This window comes from Pinus tabuliformis, chromosome 6 (assembly GCF_031772625.1).
Source record: "Pinus tabuliformis cultivar Carrire ecotype Pingquan chromosome 6, CPIR1, whole genome shotgun sequence".
Lineage (NCBI taxonomy): Eukaryota > Viridiplantae > Streptophyta > Pinopsida > Pinales > Pinaceae > Pinus > Pinus tabuliformis.
The window spans coordinates 1,218,259,584-1,218,283,140 of record NC_142292.1 but is presented as its reverse complement, the minus strand read 5'-3'; the positions used below and the strand labels follow the sequence as shown (position 1 = coordinate 1,218,283,140).

Sequence of the window (23,557 nt, the reverse complement as noted above, 5' to 3'; positions counted from 1 at the left end):
CTGTCCCTGTTCTTTGGTAAATTTCTGCAACTCTTTTCTCATGTCTTTAGCCTCTCAAACCTACAATTAGCTCTCACAAGCCTGCTAGAATCTCTCCAAATGAATGTGTCTTCATCCTGCCCCTTAGGCTCCTTTTCTGATTTAAAATTGAACAAAATCCCTCAATCTCCAAAGTGACAGACAACTAGGATTAAATCCTAACCCACTTATATTAATGGTTGAAGTTAGATCTATGTCACTTAAATAATCAAATATTTATCCTTAGAAATTTGTTCAATTAGTCAACATTAATCAATTAAATTAATTAATGTGATTTTCCTAACTTAGACTTAGGAAAGAAACATATCAATTGTTCCTCTCAAACAACCACCTAAGAAAGATTTCCTCTCTTGCATGAAAGACACAGCCTATGCAGAAGACCTTTTGAAGCTACAAAATCAACACTCCCTCCTAGCAAGGAAATGATTCTCCACCACCCCCAGCTTGTCCATGTGAAACACAAACTTCCCTTCACTAGAGTCTTGGTGAGAATATCTGCAACCTGCTCATCTGTGGATATGTATTGCAATATCACAACACCTCTCTGGACCCTGTCTCTAATGAAGTGGTATTGGATCTCTATGCACTTGGGCCTATCATGAAACACCGGATTTTCCAATATCTTGATACTCATGCGTGCAACTATCCAACTTGACTTCACTTGTGTAGCACCCAAAAAATGTCCTTCAGCACCTACTCGGCCTCCCACGTGTGGTTTATCACTGTCCCCGCACTTTGGTAAATTTCTGCAGCTATTTTCACATGTCTTCAGCATCTCAAACTTGCAATTAGCTCTCACAAGTCTGCTGGAATCTCTCCAAATGAATGTGTCTTCACCCTCTACCTTAGGCTCCTTTTATAATTTCAAATTGAGCAAAATCCCTAACCCTCAATCTCCAAAGTGATAGATGGCTAGGATTAAATCCTAACCCACTTAACTCAATGGCCGAGATTAGATCTAAGTGACTTGAATAATTAATTATTTATCCTTAGAAATTCATTCAATTAGCCAACATTAATCAATTAAACTAATTGATGTGTTTTCCTAAGTTAGACTTAAGAAATAAATCATATTAGTTGTTCTTCTCAAACAACCACCTAAAGAGGACTTCTCCTGCATGCAAGACACTAGCCTATGCAGAAGCCTTTTCGTAGCTACAAAATAAACATATCCCTCTGTAATTTCATTAAATTTAATACTAGGTCTCTGATTGTAAAACGAAAGCTACCACAGGTCTGAATTTCACTGGGCATGATCTCCAACAGAGCATGTATTCTTATTTTAATGAAGAGGTCTGCAAAAAGGGTCAAATTTCTGCTACACGATAGGAGTATAACCTCTGCCGTGCTGTGCTGTGCTGTCCTTGAAAAGCAACTCTTCTTCAGTGCTTTCACCTTCAACCTAGACTCTAAATGCTGCTGAAATAATGCATGGACAGAACCAATACTAGCCATCAGGCCTGTGCCCTTGTGTGATAGTAACAAATGCTGCCAGGAAAAATGTCCCATATCACTGGGAAACTTGCCTCTTTTGGCTGGTTGTCTTATTCATGCTATCATCAAAGCACTAAGACTGTAACTGCAAACAGAAGTCTGCATCAGATTCCATTCCCCTTTCTTCAGACTTGACAACCATATCCATTAGCTTTCAAACTTTGTTAGAATAACTTCTTGTTGGTTCTTCTTTGCTGGAGTAATGTCTTCATGGCGATTTTTCTTGCTGTACACAACCCAAAGGTGATGGTCATCTTTGTGTAGTCATCTGCATCCAGAAAGATGTTATTGGTGCACTGCCTGTAGGCATCATGGTGAGCAATGCAAAACTTAGCCAGTCTTCCAAAAGACCAACTCAGCCAGGAGTGTGCTCTATACCAAATCGAAGGGAAACAGTTACCATCATTGTTAACAAAACATGATTACCATATCCATGTGCTTTGTACAACTTATTCTCCGTATTTACTTTTAGTGAAGTCTGTTCATGTTGTAGACCAGCTGTGCTCAAATTTTTCATCAAAATTTACTATAATTTTTCTCTTTTGGGTACCCAACCAGTTGGTGGTAACAAGAAATTTATATATATATATATATATATGGGGGCGACAGTTGCAATTCCTTGTCATCCCTATTTTACAACTTGTTATTGTTTCTATGTTCTGTGCAACTAAGATACAATTAAGCAGATATTTTATTATCCAGATATTTGTTAGTTGTGCTATCAAAATATCCTAAATACCATCAATTTCTAATGACAATTTATTAACTTCATGATGGTCACTTTGCATTCAAGTGACCTTTATTACAAATTCATGCTATTTATGAAATACTAACCTTCAATTCCTAATATTATTAGAGTCTTAATATTCCAATACCCCCCTTTAACACAAAAATAATATTTACAACTATCTACCCACCATACCCCCTTCATACAAGAGATCAAAAAGTTTTACAAAGATTACTAGAAAATTATTGAAGACCAAATATTGGCCTACCAACATTCACCAAGGCCTATAGGTTACCAACTACAGTGCTCGTCAATTCAATTAATTTCATATCCCAGTTACATGTAACATCTTAAAATTTCATCTTGTATTTTGTGTATTTATTGGAGCTCTATCAAGCTGTCATCTCCATCATTTTCAAAGCAGCATTTTCCACCAAACCTATCTATCTAGTCTTGTGACTCTATTTTAGGCTACCATCTCCTTACATTGAAAGATGGATTTAGTTGGATTTACCTTGACAAACTATCAAACTAAACCTCACAACTTGTACCCTTTGCCTAAAGACTTGACTTAGTTGTTAATTAAAAAACAAGTTTCATCTACTATAAATATCAACCTATATTTCATTTGAATCATTATCTTCTGAATTTCAAGAAAAAGTACTATCCCCTTCTTATATTTTACCTTGAGCACATCAATTGTTGTAACTTTACAATGCTAAGCTTCATGCCCTAATTTTCAAAATAAAAACAACTCCTTCCTTTCATTATGTCACCTTCACCTTTACTAAACATTTTATCATAACTGCCTGTGCCTTTACTAAAGAAAACATTTCTTCAATATCTTCTTCATCATCATCGTGGTTTTCCTCTAGTAAGGAGAATGAAATCTTAGACTCTGATTGTGAAGGAATATAGTTGAATGCAAATATAAAATCATTATATTTTGAGGTTAATGTGGTTAATAGCACCAGCTTACCATCATCTTCTTCAAAGTTGTTGCCTGCTTCAGCGAGTTGCTGCTCTGAAGCAGTGATATGACTAGACATTGCCCCTCTTCTAGTCATTTCAAATCCAAACAATTGTGTCTTTAAAATAAGCTTTGCATATTGAGCTTCTAATCCAAACAACAAATTCAATTGCTCTCAAGTTCTTTTGGAACTTTTAGACAAATCAAAGTAATGCAGATATGCATCACACAATTCCAAATCAATAAAAAAAATTGTTTTATCATCCATTAATGTCCATTCAATCAAGATATCGTGTTGCATAGGTTCAGTTTCTCTTATGTTGACTATCCTCCATACAATAAGGCAGATTAGATATAATTACACTTTGGCTTTCCATGTATCAGGAATTCTTCCATTACATTCTTCCAAAGAAATTGTATGTTCTTCTATTTTACATGAAGAAAGTGAAGTAAATTAAAGAAATCATAGAATGATTCTTGCATTCTCCATTCTTCAATCTTCCTTAGTGGTGTTTAATGTATATTGAGGTTTTCCAATTATTTGCCAAAACTTCCCAACAGTTCACATAGCGAGCCCTGACTACCTGACATTTTGTAAGCCCTTCAGTGCTACAATATTTGTGCTTTCTCTCAACGTTGTTGTGTAATGTGGAGTAGTGACATCTTATTGTGCTTCAGTTTTCCTGTGTGTACCAAGAATCTGTAATATCCCAAATGGAACAATTTGGGCCTTTCTCAAAATTTTAACTCATAAATACTTCAGATAAATCTTCCATTCATAACCAGAAGATTGCCATGTAAAATAGAACAACAGAATGCATGCAAATCAATCATACAATGAGCAGAAATAATCTCATCTTTTATTATAATGTATAAACTGGGGTTCTAAATGCTGGAATAACAAAAGTAGCTGAGATAACTAAGATAGAACTGGCCTCAAGGATCTGCTCCAATGCTGCACAGGCCCGCCACCAAAACTGAACCAAACTGTCGCTGCTAAGCTCTCCTATGAATTCTGGATGAACTCACCAAGGGGAAATTGGTACTCGCCTAATCTCACTAAATCACCCAAGGGCTTCCGTCCTAGGGCTACAAATGGAGTAGAGAACCAGGTTCTCCACCTCTCATACAAGAAACAATATCAAAATCCAAGGTGTCTTCCAATGACCTCCTCCTCCTCTTTTATAGATTTGATGGATCCCTCTAGAACCTCCTATTATATTATTATTTTAATCATGGAGCACTTTTCCCTCTTTTATTTTAATTAAAATATTCTTTTTAATGCGGTAAAATGGTAAATGGGCCACCACGTCACCTCAGGTCACTGAAAATCATATCTAACCATCCCATCTGGTAGATCTTCTCGTTCTGGTTCCAACGAGCTATAACACTGAGGTGTTCTGCTACGTATTCCTCTTGGAATGCCACCTTAAAAGTAATTAATTGAGTCAAACCCACTAATAGCTCAGTTTTCTGAAAGATGTTGGAATGCGCTGGAACGAAAGACAAATTGTGTGGATGATGGAATATACCAAGTGAATGTCATCAAACCTCATAGAAACTCCTCAAAACTCCATCGAGACCCCCGATGACATAAACTGCTCCACTGACCTAGCCATCCCCTGCCCTGGAAATCCATCCTGGTTGTACTATGAAGAAGAATAAAAATGGGGACATGACAGTCCTCTCGCCCCAAGATTGCTTGCCCTCAAGCAATCCAAATCTGTGGACCAATTTGGTGGCCCGACGCAACTGAGACCCAATGCCCAAATCCCATACAAACCATTGGTCCACATCACGCCTCCAAGCTACCGAAACATGACTAGATCCTCCAATGCCTGGATCCCATGTCCATCTCTGACTCAACCTGCTACTATTAGATCCACCTGGATCCCATGTCCATCTCTGACTCAACCTGCTACTATTAGATCCACCTGGATCCCAATGCCACCAAAGAGGAGCACCCATGCTCCACGGCTCTGGCTGTGCTATAGCTCTGGTTGTGAATGTTGCCCCACCAACTGCGTACCAACTCATCACTTCCCTCCAATCCAACCTTGGGCATAAGCCAAGGTCGTCACCACTCTGCTGATGTCGGGCAAATACTATGAAAACACTGGTGAACTGTCGATCCACCTCCCACTGCTCACTGAAACATATAGGAACCTCCTCATCTAAGTGCCCGAAGCTAAGGTTGATACTCCATCAAATGGATACCAACTCATGATCCCCCACCAATCTAAGTCATGGACTCCGGTGTGAGGAACAAGTCTACTATGTTGATGTTGGTCCATGCTGAACTCATGTTGCTCTACTTGGTTGGACAACCATATCCATCGAGAAAACCCTACCTCTCCCCTTGTAATGGGTACAAGTAGCCAAACTGTGCTGCAAGCCCTATCTATGTACTCCTAGAGATGGTTGTTGCCTAAAAATGTTGCAGCTCGGCTAGCTGCCACTACACCTGTTTGCACCTCATCAATAGGTAGACCCAAAGATGGATGCACTACCATCTCCCTCACCTGATAGGAAACTCCACACTCCTCCAGTCCACCAATCTCCTGCCAAACTGCCTTGTCATATTCCAGCATCTCCTAAGGACAAGTGGCAGCAAACATCGTCATCTTGCCAGCTGTCTGTACATCTGTCTTCTCCTCATCAACGGTTGACCCCAAGGGTGGTTGCTCATCCTCCATCATCACGGGTTCAATATGAACCTCCAACTGGCCCTCCCTAGAAGGCTCACCATGCATACTGCGCACATCATCCTCCTCAGTTGACTCAAGATCCACCATATGCTGCTCATGTTGAATCACCACTAGTGACCCATCACCCTGAATGTCTCCCCTAGGATCCATTGTCTGCTCATCATATGAATCTGGCCTGCTGTCAACGACTCTACATGACTCATGCTCCTCTATATGCTCTCTATGTTGAATCATCAGTCGCTCATCTGCTCTCAGATCTCCTTCCCTCATGGGAACAATCGACTGCTCATCATACTCCTCTACCACACATGGATGCATATCTGGGCTACTCCATCATCTCCACACGACTGCTCATGCTCCTCAAAGGCATCATTGTACGAACCCATGTACTCATCCAACGAAGATTCCTCATCTTGACAGACATAAAGAATATCTCCCTGCTCTACCGTTGTCATCTCCTCAGTGTCACTCAAGCATGAGTGGTTATGTCCCCAAGGTCCTTTGCAGATGAAGCAGAGTCCCTTCCTCCTCAACTCATTCTTGCTACATGATCCCCCAAACCTGACCAGCTCCTCCCTGGTCAATTGTCTCCTAAATAGCACAATGTTTTGCTCAACTAACTTTTCGACTAGCTCATAAGCAGACGGTGAGACCAACTGCTCTCTCCTCCAAACAGACAACAATCGAGACTGCAACTCCTGGCAAATGGCATCACAGCCTCTCATGCATGATGATAAGATGGATTGCATGTGTGTTAAGACTGTGTCAGGATGATGTTTCCTAATGCTGAAGAAGCATTGGAACATCTGCAGGATAAGATCATCACACTCTAGATCAAACATGATCTCATAAGTCTTAGTCATAGCCATAATTTCCAAAACCTGAAGCTTCTTCCCAAATGTAGGACCCACGGAATTATCCAAGTCTCATAAGGTTTCTACCATCAGCTTGAAAACTCTCTTCATAACATCATCATTGTAAGGAGCTATTGGGGCGGTCAGCATCATGATGCTACTAAGACAAGAGAAAAGGTTCCTCCATGAACTTGGGTTGTATGAGAGCAAGCATAGCTGGTTTTAGCGCCCAAATCATTTTTCTCCCTTCCAACTGGTTCACTTTAAAAAGGAGTGCATTGAGTTCATCCCGTTTGCAAAGAACTTGCATGTGACCCTCATATGTTTCAAATCAGTCCCAAGTGCAAAGATTTTGTTTCCAATCTCTAGTTGCTTCTGCAAATCACTTGGTTGTTCTTTCTTAAGGATGGAATAAACCCCTCTTGAAAAAGGTCTGCTAGTTAATTTTGTTTCCAGGTCTATATTGCAACCCATGGAGGTATTGCTTTGTTGGTTCATGAGGCGTTTTAAAAATTCCATCATTCAATCAACATGTACTATCAACACTGTATTAAAGAGACACAATCAAGACATACCCTCTGCAATACTTATGATGGCAGCATATGGTTATTACAGGGCTTGCAAATAAGGCCACTGAATTTTCTAGGCTGGTGTAATTTTTGTGATTTTTGTCATTCAGAAAAGTTGTCAAACAGTTTGACTGTATACTGTTGTGTGTGTTATATCATAGATTTCCAATGGACTTGTGCAACTCAAAAGTTAATATCTGCTGATATAAGAGAATAGCATTCATAGAAAATAATTCCTCGCCTAAAACATGAACATATAGGGAGCACAGAGTGCAGACTGAACCTGGAAATATGATGGAAATATGATGGCCAACAAGATGATCACGTTCAGGGACCAGCAAGATGCTTCATCCAGCTGTATGAGGCCTTCTTTCTCTTTTCAGACTCTACCAGCAACGATGTCACGACCTTACAAGTCCAAAATGACTTCAGCGAACCCAGAAATTAATTCCACCAATATCCACGCACTACTATGGTGAAATAAATTTCTGATATTCTGCCACACGAATGTTGATCAACTGTCCTCTGTAAATCATACAATTTCCTGCCATTATAGTGACAACGAACACTCGTGTGCATCGAAAATAGCTATAGAACCATCAATGCAACATAACTATAATCTGTTATAGCCTCCCGATCACATCATACGACAATAGAACCACTATTCTCTGTTCAGGATACACAATTAATCTCATTCATGCATCCTTTTAATTGTGTAGGTAGCAGGATCTGAAAGGAAGCCACTTGTTTACCCAGATCTCAACGCACACTCTACTAACACATCTCATCGCTCTTATTTACTAATTCATGCGCACAACTGGTAGGAAGATGCAGAAATTAATGCAACTTGTATCAGTGCGGCCTCTCTTTGTCAACGGAATTCGTCTTCAATGTTCACGATCAGAAATTGACTTCAGATGTCGTGGTTGCTTGTTGTATATTGGCACGTGCCCCCGGTATCATCTGCGAAGCCTGATCACGATGGCGGCTCAACCCTTGAGTTTGGACTTTAATACTGAGAAATTCGACTCGGTTTGCAAATAGTTGTGGTCTTTTCTCAGCTGCGTCAATGAACTTCAGCCATTACGACTATGTGCACGCACAGCGGATGTCTGCGAATGGATTTTGGGAATGGCAGCTCATCCTCTGGCTTGACCACGTAAATGATGGCTCATCCCTCGGTCCAACTCTTGGAAACAGATCGGAATGCTTCCAATCGAGGCAGGGTGGAAAATCCTTCAATCTAATTTGACTCCTCGATGGAGAATCCACGGTATTTGTTTTGTCAGCTTACAAAACAAAAATTTGGCCGACGACCCTGCATGACAGTGAACCCACGTGATCTATTGATTTGGGGTAGCATCGGATGTGCTCTAGCCATGAAAATTGGTGGAGAGGCTAAAGCACATGAGATCTCCGAGATCCATAAATGGTTTGGACAGATTGTACCCAGTTTGGGAGATATTAAAATAATTAATATTTTTATTGGAGTTCCTAAGTCTAGACTCTAAACTTCGGAAAAATAAAATATTAATGGGTATTAATATAAAACTGGGTTAGAAGGTTCCAAAAGTCATGGATCAAGCCAAATCTAATCTTAGCCGTTGATTAGAGATTTAATCTCGGTCGTTGAAGGACCAATGAGACAAGTATAAGATGAGGCTTGAGGGTCCGTTGGAGAACACACCAGAGTGATCAGTCATTCATTTTGCTAGAGTGGGTTTGCTAAGCAAAAGTGAATCAGTGATCAGCAGCGAGGGACAGTGAGTACGAGGCAAAGAGGCAGGGACAATACTGGGAGACCAGCACAGAAGCGGAAAGAGTCAGAGAAGCAGTCAGTCCAGGCTACACAGAGGCAGCGCAGAGCCCAGAGAGACTGCGACATCCACGCAGAGGGCAAAGGGAGTTACACAAAGGTTGCGCAGTGCCTCAGAGTGCTGACGCACAGGGTCCTGGGGCTAACGCAGGTCAGCAGCAGGCTGACGCAAAGGCCAGAAGGGCCAGCGCTGAGCTTCAGTTGTGCCGGAGAGGGTTTCATGGGACAGGTTTTCTAAATACCTGTTTACGGATATAGAGGTATTGCTGTCGTATATTTTTCTCTGTCGAGTGAGTCGGTTTAGGCACCCAATTGTACTCTGATAAACTGCATAATAATATAACCCTCTGAATAGTTGCACCGGTTTTCCCACATTGGGTTTTTCGGGGACATTGGTCCAAAAATAACGGTGTCACTTATGTGCTTCTTTTCTTTCAGTTGAAGATCTGTAGATGTTGATACCTAAGTTGCAGGAAACACTGGAAAGGGAGGAGTTTCCATACGGAAACAGAAACGAAATGTGGAAACGCATACAATACGGCCCAGAAATGCATTTCTGGCCGTGCTGGCATGTTTCTCAAGGTGGAAACGTGGCCAGTATGGCTGGAAATGTGTTTCTAGGCCGTACGACGCCGTTTCCACATGCAACTTGACTTTTTTTTAATTTTTTTTAATTAATTTGTCTTCTAATTTTTAATTAGGTTTTTCTAATGCCTTCTAGTTGCTTCTAGATGCCTGTCTAAAGTTATAAAAGTGAACTTTTTCCCTAGTGTTGATATGCAGTTCATCAGGAAGTTCGAGGCATATGCAGTTCATGGTAATGTTAAATTCTTAAAAGTGATATTCTCCTTTATTTTTCATTTTCATCCTTTTACTTAAATTTTTAACATTACCATGTAATGACTCAAAAATGTTTGAGAGTGGTTTCGCCCTCATTGGATTTCATATGGAGAAAGTAGAATTTTAGATCTCACTCAAAATCCAGCAGACTTATCTGTTTTTCAAGATTTCAAGGTTGGGGGGATTGCAACGTTTCCATTGGATTTTATCATGTACTAAGGTATGGAACTTGTATTTAATCAAGAGAACCAAGCCCTCTATGCAAGGGAGACTCCCAATAATCAAGAGCATGTAGGGTACTAGGGTATGAAACTTATATTTAGTCAAGAGCACTAAGGTCGTTCGACTATGTAGGAGGAGACTTCCAATCAAGCACGAGACAAGAAATTAGAAATTTCTCATGGCTGATTTTGGATATTTCTATTTTCATTATGTGATCATTCATGAGTAAATGTGATGTAAATTTAGAGACTTATAGTTTATGCATTGACAATTGACAATTTTATCATAATGTAATAAATTAAAATGTATCATATATGCTTTATGAATGCACATATTTCTTAAATGTCCTAATATATATATATATATCTATATATATATATTCGCGTTTCCCCGTTTCCAAAATTTGGGGGGGTCACATTTCGTACCCGTGCCCATTTCGGAAACTCGTACCCGTTTCCCAGTTTCATGCAACCTTGGTTGATACTGTACTTGTGTTTATTTTCAATATTTACATGGTAAATAACTTGTTAAGTAATTAGACAAGTGGAAAGAAATAAACAAGATAGTAGAGGGAGAATTTCTAACGGGTTAAACTTAGAAATTCCAACATGATCCTGCGTATAAATGGTCTTTAATCAAATCAGTGAACCCACGTGATCCACGATTACATTGAACCCACGTGATCCTGAGTATAAATGGTCTTTAATCAAATCGGTGAACCCACGTGATCCACGATTACATGGATGCGGCCTCAAATCATTTCGACCCTTGCCTCATGTGTTAGCTCGACCCATAGAGACACACTTAACAGCATGCAACACAAGGTTTTTAGAAATCGCTCATATCGGCCCTTGTGAAAGAAGAAATACGGCAAGAAGAATGATGCCCTTGATTCCTTAGATGGCTTCTGTTAATTTAATATGACCTACAAATCGTCCAACAAGAGTAATCTCGATCTTCTTATCCGTAAATCTCGGCTGGAGTGGGGATTAATCAGCGTCCCTTACAAAGTTGGTGTTTGGCCCTGATAATTCAAATTGTCGTCCAAAAACTTTCAAGGATTAAGTGAGATTAAGCCCCTTTTAATCTTCAGTCCTCCATATGGCGTTTCCACCCAAACGCATTTCCAAAAATAATGCCTTTGTCTTAATTTGTCGTCAATGTCGTTAAGGAATTTTTTGAATGCACGGCTCTTCCAAGAATTTTATCACGGCCCCTTTATGAATAATTTGCTTCAAAAATAGTAATGTGATGGCAACAGAAATAAGATGTTCCACTCACTAGTAATATTGGGTGATTTTGTCGAATGCATCCAACAATTTCTTAGAAAATTTGTCGAATAGTTAGTGGAAAAATTTATCAAGCTCTTTGAATAAGCTCTGATTTTGTGGTAGGAACTGAGTTTTTAGCTTCTCCAGAACCCCTACAACAATAGTGGCTGCAACTAGAAACAAAAAACATGCAAGCTGAGCCAAGACCAAGGCTCTGATACCACTCTAATGTCCCAAACATAACAATTTGGGGTTTTCTCAAAATTTTAACTCATAAATACTTCGGATAAATTTTCCATTCATAAACAAAAGATTGTCATGTAAAATAGAACAAGAGAATGCATGCAAATCATACAATAAGCAGAAATAATCTCATCTTTTATTATAATGTATAAACTAGGGTTTTACATGTTGGAATAACAAAAATAGTTGAGATAACTAAGATAGAACTGGCCTCAAGGATCTACTCCAATGCTGCACGGGCCCTCCACCAAAACTGAACCAAACTACCGTTGCTAAGCTCTCCTGTGAATTATGGATGAACTCACCAAGGGGAGATGGGTACTTGCCCAATCTCACTAAATCACCTGAGGGTTTTCATCCTAGGGCTACCAATGGATTAGAGAACTGGGTTCTAAACCTCTCATACAAGAAACAATATCAAAATCCAAGGTGTCTTCCAATGGCCTCCTCCTCCTCTTTTATAGATTTGATGGATCCCTCTAGAAACTCCTATTATATTATTATTTTAATCATGGAGCACTTTTCCCTCTTTTATTTTAATTAAAATATTCTTTTTAATGCGAGAAAATGGTAAATGGGCCACCACATCACCTCAGGTCACTGAAAATCATATCTAAGCATCCCATCCGGTAGACCTTCTCATTCTGGTTCCAAAAGTTGTTACGTTAAGGTGTTTTGCTACGTATTCCTCCCAGAATGCCACCTTAAGCGTAATTAATTGAGTCAAGCCCACTAATAGCTTAGTGTTCTGAAAGTTGTCGGAATGTGCCGGAACGAAAAGCAAACTGTGCGGATGATGGAATATACCAAGCGAATGCCATCGGACCTCATAGAAACTCCTCAAAACTCCATCGGGACCCCTGATGACATATACTGCTCCACTGACCTAGACATCCCCTGCCCTAGAAATCCATCCTGGTTGTATTATGAAGAAGAATAAAAATGACGACATGACAGAATCAAGATAAATGATATGGAACCAAAAGAACCAACTGCTTCAAACTGGTTTGTCAGATTTTGAATGGAGTAGGGCCCCACAAACAGGAATTGACTGGTTTTGTTCTAAACTAGTTGATTCAAAACAAAAACAACTAGTTTGAGCAGTTTTGAGTACATACATCTTCCACAAAACGCCAAAAAAAAATCTTCTATATGAATATGTGTGTGTGTGTAATCACAATTTGAATATTTAATATCTTTTTTGGTCAATGAGTTTAGTTCCCATATATTTACCAATTCCATTTCAATCCCAATGACTAGTTTGGTTTTAATAAAGTTGGCTAAGGTATGTGCCCTAGAAGACATTCTCATTATTTTGATCTCTCTTCCTAATCTTATCATACATATCTTTTATAAGGAAAGCATTTATTAATCACAAGAATCTAGTGTCTAGACAAACACTTATCATGCCCATCAAGATTTGTCATTTCACTATTCATCAACATCCTAACCAATTCTTTTATTGTCATTTTTCTCTTACTAATACTTTCTACATTGTTTTTTAGGCATTTGACATTATCTAAGACAAATCAATGTTGTTCCTTAAACTCTATGTGCCACTATTTTTCTAAATCTTTTGTACTATTGGTGGCTTCACCGAAATATGAACTGGGTATGAGTTCCGATAATTGATCAACATTACAAAATTCCATCCCTCCCTCCCATCACTTTCAAAGTATTTATAAAATCTTCGTAATATTCCTCCTAATATCTAGCATCCAATCATATTGGATATTTTAAAAAACAAATCAATTATATAGAGAATAGGTTAAACTTTTAGTTACCATTTCTCCTTAGAACAAACCCTACAACCGTTCTAGACAAACACATTCTCTAATCATGGACTTGGTGATTTGCATGTATTCTCACCCACATTTCTCTAGTGATTCACATGTATTTTCATCCACATTTCTCCAACTTTGCATCTACTCTCGTAACATCTAGAAATTTATGATAGACATGGGAGCAATGAGCTAGATACACCATACATGTTTATCCATACTTTTGATAATTGAGCTGCTGAATTTCAAATTTTCCTAACTATTATTACTTAATTCTTACGACACTTCTATTAACTCAATGTCAATCAATAGCATTCATGTGACCTTTCACAAACTAATGTTACTTTATCAAACATTAATGTGCGACTCCCAATATCATCATCGTGTTAATACTCAAAAATACCTATCATATCACATAAAAGTCATCACCTTGCATTGTCACAAAAAGGAAAGAATCTATTGAGGACAAATATATCATAGCAAAATATTGAGGTATTGAACATTGTAAATTGAGACATATATCTTCTATTTTAAGATTGTTACCAAAAGAATAAACATCAAGATTTGTCAAGTTAGAACTTTGTTGTTATATATTTGAAATCAATCACGAAAATAAAACATGTGTAACAAAATACATTATTACAACCGTCAAAAGATGCATACATCAAGAAGAATCACATATGCAAGCTCAATAACCATAAAAACGTACATTTTTAATAACAACGCATCAAGTCCATAAAGATGCAACAAAATTGTTTGCACAATAGACACTTTTGAATTCATCTATTGTTGTTATCGTAACATCAACCATAAAATCCAACCATACAAATAAACAATGAAATAACTTATACATCAATATTAAAGCAGATTGCATATATATACCTTGTAACTCGATTCTTGGAAGCCATTTATCACTAAAAATCTCTAAAGACAATGTTTGCTTCCTTCCATTTTCTAGAACCCATCCTAACAAAACAATATGATCATCAATATTCCTTCGGTTCGCTACCACTGCCAATTCCCTACAAATCATAGAAGAAGAGCTGCAAAATTAGTTGAATAATTATTTTATACTATGCATTTCCATGCTTCTAACATTAACTTCAAAATTATCATTGGATGAGAAACTATGTAAATGGATTTAAAGTTGAAAAGGAAAAGCAATCTCTAGCATTAAGATATAAATTTGATCTTGAAGTATGTAGTGCACAAAATACTGCAATTTTTTTTAAACTCAAAAGCACAAGTTACTTCAAGTTATGCACAACATTAACATTTAATTAATTGCATAGGCATTGGCAAGAAGACAAACAATCATGAAAGGAACATTAATATCAATAAAGTGAATTAGATGTTGTAAGAAATGGACCACTAGCAAAAGTGTCTGCCCCACTACACATCAAATACTTTTATCAATTAAGGATAGAAAAAGCAAACAACAAAGACCTCTTCAAGAAAATAAGAACATAGGTTACCCAACTCTAATCACGAACACCTAGTGCGAAGGCTTCATATTGAGACTCTAAAATATGTAGCACGGGGGCATTTTCCCTATGGGTGGATAGCCCCACACAGAAGTAAGACATCAAGACTACTTCATGATTTAATGGTCATTCCCAATCAATCAAGTGACATCTAGGACATTCTCAACCCTATCAAGGAGATGTGTACCAACCTCCAAAAAAAATACATAAAACTAATAAGAAAAAACAATAAAAATGACCTTAAAAGGTTTATAAACCAAACTTGTTGCCAAACTAGTGCTTCAAAGTTATATATATACATGCCACTTCTAAGTTATAAATATACATGTGCTTTTTTTGGATCTTCATGTCTACAAAGTGATCCATCTACGGAACAATAACGAGGTTTTCAATTGAGAAATTAATTTTCCTTGTACGGTGTGGTTGATTGTTCAATTGCAAACACTTGCTCTGAACAAGGGAAACATCTTTTCTTTTGCCAATCAAATATTGGTTGGTTGTTTCATTGGCAAAGGTAATTCTATAAGGGGCCTAGAGTTTCCTCTTGCTGTAACAGTGCATAGTTAACATTGTAAAGAAGAGGGAAAGGATGAAAATAATTAAGTGCCACTTGTACAATGCACCTGGCAAGGAAATTATTCAAGAATTGAGGATCTCTTGCTGGGGATCTCTCATTAAAGTGTGCTTTGAGGAGAACCCACAAAAGATGACTGTCTTTATAAAGAAAACAATAGATACATAGTGTGTTGCTCAGCAAGCCAAGCCTTTCTCACTCTTCTACTTCTTGTGCTACAAGTGTTGCTGGAGATAATTTTAGTCCTCATGCAGAGATATCTTCAAACTATGCAAACTCTTAGTAGTGCACCAAAAAGGCAAGCTATTCCTTCAACTTAGTCCTTGTCTAACAAAGAAATTATAGAGATTTTGACCTAGCAATCAAATGCTTCTTCTGTGCATGTGGAAGATACTATAATGTAGCACACCCTCCCCTCCATTTTCAAATGGTGAATGCTATAAATGAGAACCCTAAACTATATAAGCCCCATGAATATTACTCTACATTGCACTCCTAGACAACTAGAATGACAAGATCAATAAAGTCCCCGAGCTACTAAAGTGAATGGTCAAACAAAAGTTGTTTTGTGATGATAGATGGACGGGCAAGTTAGCAAACTTGTGGAAGACGTTATGTCTTATTCATCCATAGCCATATTTCGTTAGGAAAATAAATTATACAAGGAGAAGAATTTATATATTTCTGGCATGGTTTCCTTGTCACATTATTCAAGATGTTCGTCACCCTAATGTTTTGCACATCATTACCAATGCAACACTTGTTTGTAATTCAATGGTTTTCCTGTACAGATAAATACAAGGATGGCAAAGAATGGAGGAGTAACTTTTGGAATTCTCTTGGGACCCAAGCAAACACCATATTTTGGAACACATGATGAGTTACTAGATATGTGGAAGGTGAAAACGCTCTCCCAATCCAACAAAGGTGGAGAATATTCAAAAGAAGCAGCACTATAATCTCACAAACTTAGTCAAAGATTTGAAAAGCTAGACAGAAATGGTTCCTTGATAAATTATTTCATAATGCTATTTCGGTAGTCTAAACTTGCCAACTAAAACTTAGGGAAGTATGCAAAAGAAGCTATGCCGAGCTTGTTGAGACCTATTATCAAGACACTAATTGAGTGTGTGGATCCACTATCCAAACAAGCTGAAATTAAATGGTTTTTGCAATGAAGTCAAGGAGGATATATCACACAAAGATTTGGAGCAGGTAGGCATTCACTCACCAGATAAGTCACAATTAGCTAGTTTTTTTAAGGATTCAACACAAAGGATTGATCAGAGTACTGTTGGCACTTCAAACCTTGCATCTCAAAGACCTTAGACAAGATCTATCAAGCAAGGGGATATAGTTGAAGCCGATAAGGATTTTGGTCAACCAACAGAAGGTCTAGGACATGATTCATTCATGGAAGAACTAGTAGGAAGTGTCTTAGGGAATGTTTAGTGAACTAAACTTGTTTGAAATTGTCCATCACTAGTTAAAGTGATAAGAAAGAACATGAAATGTGTGTGAATTAGGAAGGAGAAAATCAAGCAAGTGTTAATAGAGAGTATAATGATGGTTTAAGTAATTTCCATGCAAGAAAAGGCATTAATTGGGTATTTATATGGAAGATTGATTCCAAAGAAAACTTTATTTCATTTGATTGAGAAGGTATGAAAATCATTACCATGTTATTTTCTTGGTCAGGATCTTGAACTGTTGAATTTTTATAGCTTCGGTCGGTCTTCATAATTGAGTTTTAACCCTCAAAATGATAAATATAAATGAGAATTCCTAGTCGGCTTCAAAAAAGGAAATTCAATTTTTGAAATTCAAATAAAGTTAAGCCGGCCTTCCAAAAAGTTCAAGTTGGCCAGTTTGCTTGACACACCCATTCGCACCCAATAGTCCACTATATAAAGCTAGATCGATCTCATCAAGACAAGATATCTTAGGTTCATTTATGCGAAGGATCAAGCTGTTAAACAAGTCCGAAGTTGACCAAATCAATCTATTGTTGACCGAATCTCTTCTGATATTTTTCTTTGGAAGCAAGCTGAATTTCTGTGGAAGGACAGGAAGCCGAAATTCGGTCTAGCTAAAGAAGACCAGATTTTCCCTAAGCAGCAGTTTGACTTGGCTATGGACAGTTTGACCAGTTTTGACCTGGATTTTGTTAATGAACAGTTTGACTTGATTTGATTGGAAATTTCAGATTGTATTCCTTGTTGAATTGGACAATTTCTATAAGAAAGGGTTGTTTGGTTTTTCCCTGGTTTGGGGTTTTCCTAGGATAAATTTTGTGTTTCCTGTGTTTCGCTGTCTCTTCATGATCCTACTATTTGTATTATTTAATTGTTGAGATTTTGTATGTGTAATTGCCTAATGATGAATGTGATTCAAGACAAATAATGAAGTAATCATTGGAAGCAATTATCAGTCTAGGAAATCATGAAATATCAACATGGTACCAGAGCTTGGGTTATATAGCAGCCATTAAAGGGTAAGCCAAGACACTTGTTTCTGTCTTGTAAAAGCCAAGCCCTGCTTGTGTTCAAGTAGGAAACAAAAACCAAGTTGAAGGAAGACTGAAGCCTGTACTCTCATCCGAATTCTAGGCCGAAGTTGTGCAACAGGAAGCTGAGAATGCCTCTGGTGGGCTGAGAAGGCTTTAGAAGTAGCTCAAGAGGGTGGAAGGGCCTCAGTCTGAAAAATAGAAGGTCGAAAGCCTCAGTTTGCAAGCAGAGGGAATCTTAACCTAAATTTTGTGCTGCCAAGATAAGTAAGAGGAAGTCATAGTCTGTTTTGAGATTAGGCCTGAGGTCTAGAGGGGACCGAGAAGCTTCAAGGAGAGAAGACCTAGTGAAGAGCCCAACAAAGTTGTCCTGCTATGTGGGTGGACTACTAAAGCCAGTTAAGGAGGTTTATGCAGCACGGTTTAATGCCTCCTTAGATTGTAATCCCAATTAAGGAAAAGACAAATGTTCATGGAATCTATTTATGAACAAAGAACTTTTGGCAGATACCTAGCATTATACTAAGGTGTCATTGTTCTTGCTAGAATAGACTAGAAGATTATTTGATCCAAGGAAACCGAAACTAGAGGGAAAGAAGCCTCAAGCTCTTAGTTTGAGATTCATGGTTCAAAAACGTTCACAAACTAAATGAGATCTAGAATCTTCCTATCTTGACTACATATCTTCTGATAGAGCATCCAGATTAGTTGATTGAATAGCAATAACATTTCATGGTACCACAAGGTCGTTGATTACACAAAGATTGAGGACAATTGCGGACAATTTGATGAAACATTCTTATAAATGATATAGCCTTATTTCCACTTCTAAAGACAACTTACTTTTATGATAGTCGTAGAAGCTATCACCTTGTTGACAACCTCGTCATGGGACTCATAGCACATTTTTTTGTCCTATTATGATCTGTCTCATCAGCATTGATACATGACCGATTCGATGACCTTATTTTTCCTTAACACCCCTGACTGGTATACATTGAATAAAGTTTTTGAATGTTGTACTCATGAAGCTGGGTGAACCTCGGTGTTACCCAATGTTGCACGAAGTGCCCACCCCCCCCCCCCACCCCAGTTCCAAGCCCGGAAGCGCATCCCGTGCGGAAGCACCTAGGAAGCTTCGCAGGAAGCGTGCTTCCGATTTTTTTTGCCGCTTCCTGGACTTTTCGGAAGCATGGCTCGGAAAGGCGCTTCCGAAGCGCCGAAGCGCGCTTCGGGGGTCGGAAGCGTGGCGCTTCGGAGGAGGAAGCATACAATTCCGGAAAGCGTTAATAAAATCGTTTTTTTTTTCAAATTTTTTTTAATTTTAGGTGAGTTTGCTTGTTGGGGGTGGGTCCACCTTGGGTTAGGGTGACGAATGAAGGCAAAAAAAATATAAATATAGCAGATGCTCCCTCATGGTAATGTTAAATTCTTAAAGTAAAAGTGACATTCTCCTTTATTTTCCATTTTCATCCTTTTACTTAAATTTTTAACATTACCATGAAATGACTCCGAATGTTTGAGAGTGGTTCCAGCCTCATTGGACTTCACATGGAGAAAATAGAATTTCATATCCTATTCAAAATTCAGCAGACTTAATAGTTTTCAGGAATTCAGGATCAATGGGATTGTGGCATTTCATTAGATTATATCAAGTATGAAGGTATGCGATTAGCATTTAATCAAGAGCACCAAGCCCTATATGTACCCTAGTGTTGGTGGTGTTAATTGTTGAACTCCTTTGTCACGCGGCACGCCCTTAGCAAAAAATTACCTTTCAATCAAGTCAAAATCATTGATCAAGCATGTTAAGCTTTTTCTACCATATTTTAAGTCTTGAATTAGGTAGTTTGATCAAAATTGGGCAATGTTGACTAATATCCCTAGACAATCGACGTAGAGGCAAAGGCTAGACAAGAGGAGAAGAATCTAGATTCTAGATGGTTGATGCATCTAAATGGTTGATGCTCGAATAATTAATCATTAATGTACAGTGGATGTTATATCTATCTTGATTTATGCAAAAATATGCATGTTTTCATGTCTTCTACAACTAATTTGGTATTTGGGATGTTTTTTGAGTATAAATGCAAAAAAATATAAATATATATATATATAGCAGACGCTTCGCTTCCTAGATTTTTGGAAAATGACGCTTCCGCGTCCCCGCTTCCAAAAAACGTCCCCGTTTCGTGCAACATTGGTGTTACCATACATGAGGCCTACCCTAAGGCAAGGCAAACCCTGCTAATGGGAGATGAATTAAGTACCAAGATTGTTTTGACAGCTTGAAGTGTGTCAAATTGAAGCTTGTGTACAAACCTGTGTAAGAATACTTCCTTTATACTGCAAAGAATCTGTTCAAAAGAAGAGTCTGAAGTTGCAAGTATCGAAGCCTCTAATGCCATGACTAAGGACTCTTGTTAAGTATAATGCTATTGTATTTCAGAGTGTATTCAGAAGTTTGATGTTGTATTGATGCCATGAACCTTGAGCTTATGTTGCCCCACAAAAGCTATAATGGACTATTAACCCTGATACGTCCTTGATGGATTGATGACAATGATGGATTTCATCACATATGCAAAGGCATAGGGATTCTATGGTTTTGGGGATTTGGATATGGAAAGAAATCTTGAATATGACAAAGGTGTAGTGTTGGAAACACTGAGAGGGGATTTTAATCAGTATTTCTTTTCAATTGCTAAATTATGCCACTTAAAATCATTAATTAAACCAGAACACAAGATGTAAAAAAGAATAGTTTATTAATGCAAATGATGAGGACTTCAACCCTCTTACAAACACTTAGGCTCCAACTTATTCTAACTCCTTCAAGGCTCCAACCCTAGTCTCAACAAGGCTCTAACCTCTTATGAGGACTCCAATCCTCAAAGATCAATCCAGGCTCCAACCTCTTATGAAGACTCCAATCCTCAAAAATCAATCCAGGGTCCAACTTCGTCTCAACGAGACTCCAAGCTCGTATGAGGACTCCAATAATGCTTCAAAGACTACTTCAACAATGCTTCAAGTATGTCTCCATGGGGTCTACAAGATCATCTTCAACAAGTTCTCCAGTTCAGCTTCATGTTTGCAACAAGGGCTCTCCAAAAGCTTCTTCAAAGAAAGGCCATAAAGTCTGCACAACAAGACCTCTAAAGCTGTTACGACAAGTCTACCAAAGGTTGCTTCAATGGCTTCAAGTCTTAAATCAAGAATGTGTTCAAACTTCAACAATGCTCTAAAGACAAAGCTCTAAAGAAGGTTTCAACTCAGTGTCAAAGATGGTCTCCACTCAGCTTTAAAAAATCGATTCCAATGAAAATACACTGCTTCAAGAGTGCCCTCAAAAGTCTACTTCCATAAGAGACCTAAATCTCCTCAAAAGACTAATCAACAAAGGTTTTTCAAGGCTGCTAGGAGGTCTTCAAATTAGGTTGCTCTGACAAATACTCCAAAGATGTCTTCTACAGTGATCCAAACAATACTCCAATGATCCAAACAATGCTCTAAGAATATTTTTATTTGCTGCTATAGAAGTCTTCGAAAAATTGCTCAAGTAAGACCACAAGGGAAAGGCTTCAAAGAATCTTCCAAGTCTGGTCTAGGCTTCTTGATCCTTTGTTCCCAAAGAGATTCCAACTCAACTCTCAAAACAGGATCAAGGCACAAATATATTGTCCATAATCAAGGAGTGTCACAAGTCCGAAATAGAGGATAAGATCCAAGCTACAGGTTCGAAAACTGAGAATAAATTCTGAGCACATGTCCGATGTTATGAACAAAGTTCATATACGCAGCAGAAAACTCGGAAGATCTAAATTATCTAAATATCTATGATAGGACAATAATATATTTATATAGAAATGTACAGAAGATATGAGATGATATGTTTACAAATGAGGGCCAACTTTTATATCTGGGAAAGTGCCCTTACATGAATGATCAAGTCTTTAGAGACATGTCTTTTCTATATTAATCGGTATTTAATTAATCATTATTATTTATATTTATATTATTTTTATATAAATTATATTCATAACATTGCCTTCTTCTTTAGAAAGCTTTGACCACAGAGCTTATTATGAAAAGGTTTGATATCTTTTATGTCTCATAATGTCTTCTCGTCTTTCTCATTTCTTGGAATGATTATCCTCAATGATACCAAACGATATGAATTTTTGAGTGTGGTACAGAATTGTCGTACTGTGAAATTATCTAACCATCCCAAATCAATTTTGTTTGGAATCTTGTGATTACTAGAAACTTGGGATGAATTGTTATCATAACACAGGATTATGGTGACATCGACGTACTTGTGAACATAAGTCACTTGTTTTTGGCTCGAGTGATAAGGATATGCAAAGTGGTTGAGATGTCTGCTTTTATGATTTGGGTGTCAAAAGGAGTTCTTGTGATCTGGTTTCCCCTTAAGCTATATGTGGAAATTTCGTGATTTACTTGAGATATCTAATTTCCTTCACGTACAGAAGTCGCTTGGTTAATTGTTGAAATTCTTGTCGTTTGAACTGCAACATCTTAATACATTTTCACTTCAATTGGATTCAGATCTTCTTGGGTTGTGGTATTACACGGATCATTGTTCGCTCCCTTTTCTTCGACTTGAATTTGCACATCTAAAGATTTTGATGCTATTTTTTAAATAAGTTGTTCTAACTTGTGTTAGTGTGAAAATTCTTGGAAGGTGTACCAAAAATATTTCACTTAAGTCACTAGGTGACAAATGACCCTAACAACATGTTGATGGATGTTGTTGCCTTAGATCTGAAACACAAATAGAAAACTTGCAGTAAAAGAAGATATAATCCAAAACAGAAAGCAGCAATATAAAGTATCAAGTATAATAACCCAATTGGAAAGATTATTTTAAATGAAATAAATATTTTATTGATAACTCCTGGGGAAGGAGATCTACAGATTGGTCTGTAAGTCAGCCTTTGTGGGATGGGTCCTTTGATATCCTTGATGCTTCAGAAACTGATTCTCTCTCTCAAAGTGTGACAAACCCAAACAAAAGTGAAAAACTCAAAATGGGAGCTCAAGAAAAATGACGATAATGTTGACAATGATTATGGTCATTGTGAATAATGAATGAAAAATCCTCCTTTATATAGAAAAGTATGGAGTCAATCTCGAAAATGGAGAATAATAAAATATTATTAACCAAATTCATATCTAACTACTTGGAATACTTTGTTATATTTATTAGAGAGGGAAAAGATATTTAAAATGGTTAAATACCTTTATTTAGTCATAATATACAAATAAATGATTTATTAATTATTTCGCGAAAAACAAGAAAGGTGTGAGATCAAAATAATTATTAAATAGTGATTTAATAATTATTCTAATAACAAAACTAAGGAAATTAAATAAATAATGATTTATTTAAATATTCCTAAGGGATTTAGTCAAGACTCAAACATGACAAGGAA

At 37.7% G+C, this 23,557-nt stretch overlaps 1 protein-coding gene across 1 annotated transcript in view; it reads right to left on the bottom strand.

Moving 5' to 3' along the window:
• Positions 1–23,557, bottom strand: part of LOC149263074 (uncharacterized) — a 283,712-nt gene that overhangs the window by 146,875 nt on the left and 113,280 nt on the right. Inside the window, exon 6 of the mRNA XM_089386194.1 lies at positions 14,417–14,556. Coding sequence (XP_089242320.1) covers positions 14,417–14,556 — 140 coding nt within the window. The remainder of the gene's footprint in view (positions 1–14,416; positions 14,557–23,557) is intronic.